The following is a 2,025-nucleotide window of genomic DNA, read 5'->3' as shown; positions in this document are numbered from 1 at the left end:
GAGGTAATTAGTTGCGTGCTATGACCTTCAATGAACTTAATTTGATAGAATGACGCAATAAGATAATGATGAAATTAGTGCTATCACTATTAATTATCGAACACACCTCCAAGAATATAGTCCATATAAACCCACCTGGAATTCTGTTTCACGAGTCTTACATGTCGGTAAGTCGGTCCCTCAGCCTATGCCTAAGTTTAAGTTGTCACGTTTATATGGTCAAAAGAGTTGAAATCTTTACTATTAAAGAACGACAATATCCGATCTGATTTTAGATAAAAAAAAACGTTATATTCTAAAATCTTAAATACTTGGCACTACAGCAATATGGTTTGTAGTCAAAATCTCGATCAAACCTTGTTTCTTAGGTCATCCATCACCTACTGTAACTTTGCCTTTTCTAATGAAAATGTTCTGACCCAAAAAAAAAAAATATTGAAAAGTCCAATGGCCACGAGAACAGTAGTATATGAAAAGGTCTTTTCATTGGAGGGTCCGAACTTTTGCTAAATTGCATTTGTGTCTCAAAATACAAACGACTAATGTGAGCTGCCTATAAAGGGTTAACGGGTCTAGTGGGAAGAGAGTTTCAGAGTAGGAAGAGCTGAGGATTTAAAATATATCGAGTTTGTGTTCTCTGAGTTGGCCAAAACATGAAGTTCTCCATCTCTTGCCTTCTGCTAATTCTGTCGTCCCTTCTCTTGGTAAGCATTTTTCATATCAATCGAATTCGTTCGTCAAATTTTAAACTAATATTACAAAGTTGATTTAATTATCAACTAATTAATCATTTTTTTCATGGAACTTATGTAGTTGTCCCAGAACAGCTATGCAAGAAAAGACTCTGGAGGGTACTGGAAGAGTGCGATGAATGACCAGCCCATGCCAGAAGCCATTAAGGGCCTGTTTGTCCATCACGAACAAGAAGATCAAGTGCCGTCGAAAGAAAAGAGCCATTTTGTTAGGGACTTTGACATGAGGCCTAATGTTATAATATACCATGGCGCTAATCATCATCATCAGGATCAGCCTGCAAAAAAGAAGCCCTTTTTCCAGGAAACATCTTACATACAGACAGTCAACCATGGCTGAATCAGATTTAGGATGATGATGATTTTCATGTGTCATCTATATATTAGACCAAGTTTGAAATAAAAATAGATGATCTCTCTCTCTCTCTCTCTCTCTCTCTCTCTCTCTCTCTCCCCTTTCTATTATATATACATATATCAGTAGCGTTGAATTTCGATAACTTTTTGTGTATCAGTTGTGCTTGGAATTTCTCCGGTTAAAATTAAGATCATGTGCTTTTAGCCATCTTGCCAAGGCATCCAGTAATTTTGTGAAGCATGCATAATTAAGAGCGGAAACCACTGCTTGTAATTTTGGCTGTTAATATTATGGATTGGAGAAGTCACATCTAGTGGAAATTTTGGCTTTTCCATATATCAGATCAAGAAGGTTGAATTTCAAGAATCTATCAATTATAGACCCTTTTCTTTGTTTTATCAAGAAGGCTAGCCTTTGTGGCAGATAATTAAGCTATTCTTTTAGTCAAATACTTAGACGCAAAGCATGATGTGCTCCCAGTTGAAATATTGTTCATTTATGACAGATACCGACGGTATAATAAGTAGCTCAAATACTATTTTAGAGAATCACTGGACTTCAAAACTATAAAATTCCCAAAAATGGTTCAACAAAACACTTCATATAATTATAAGTTTTATACTAAAACACTTCAAGAGCTCAACAAAAAAAACAAAACAAAACATTTCATATAATTGACTTGTCATGCTTCTTTCATTGATTATTAGTCGTGAATATTTCCGCCGTTATCAAATTAGTTGGTTTTCTGCTTCTAAACTATAAACTATTAGATATAAAGTGTTTTGTTCAAAGTTTACATATGAAATGCCTTAAAAAAAAATTATGATAAAATTCACTTCGATGGGAAGGTGTGATCAGCAAATATCTCTGATTTAAGATGGAAATTAATGTTATCAAGAGTTTAAAATGTAATTT

General features: G+C 34.3%; 1 protein-coding gene across 1 annotated transcript; it reads left to right on the top strand.

Moving 5' to 3' along the window:
• Window positions 1-542: 542 nt before the first annotated feature.
• LOC125472661 (organ-specific protein P4) lies at window positions 543-1,175 on the top strand. The gene is made up of 2 exons (XM_048574335.1): window positions 543-704; window positions 814-1,175. The coding sequence occupies exons 1-2, from the start codon at window positions 654-656 to the stop codon at window positions 1,090-1,092; spliced, it is 330 nt and encodes a 109-aa protein (XP_048430292.1). The 5' UTR covers window positions 543-653; the 3' UTR covers window positions 1,093-1,175.
• The last annotated feature ends 850 nt before the right edge of the window (window positions 1,176-2,025 follow it).

This window comes from the organism of the source record quoted next, unplaced genomic scaffold (genome assembly GCF_019419815.1).
Source record: "Pyrus x bretschneideri cultivar Hongxiangsu unplaced genomic scaffold, Pyrus_bretschneideri_v1 Contig70, whole genome shotgun sequence".
Taxonomy (NCBI): domain Eukaryota; kingdom Viridiplantae; phylum Streptophyta; class Magnoliopsida; order Rosales; family Rosaceae; genus Pyrus; species Pyrus x bretschneideri.
This window is presented reverse-complemented; position numbering and strand designations above follow the sequence as displayed.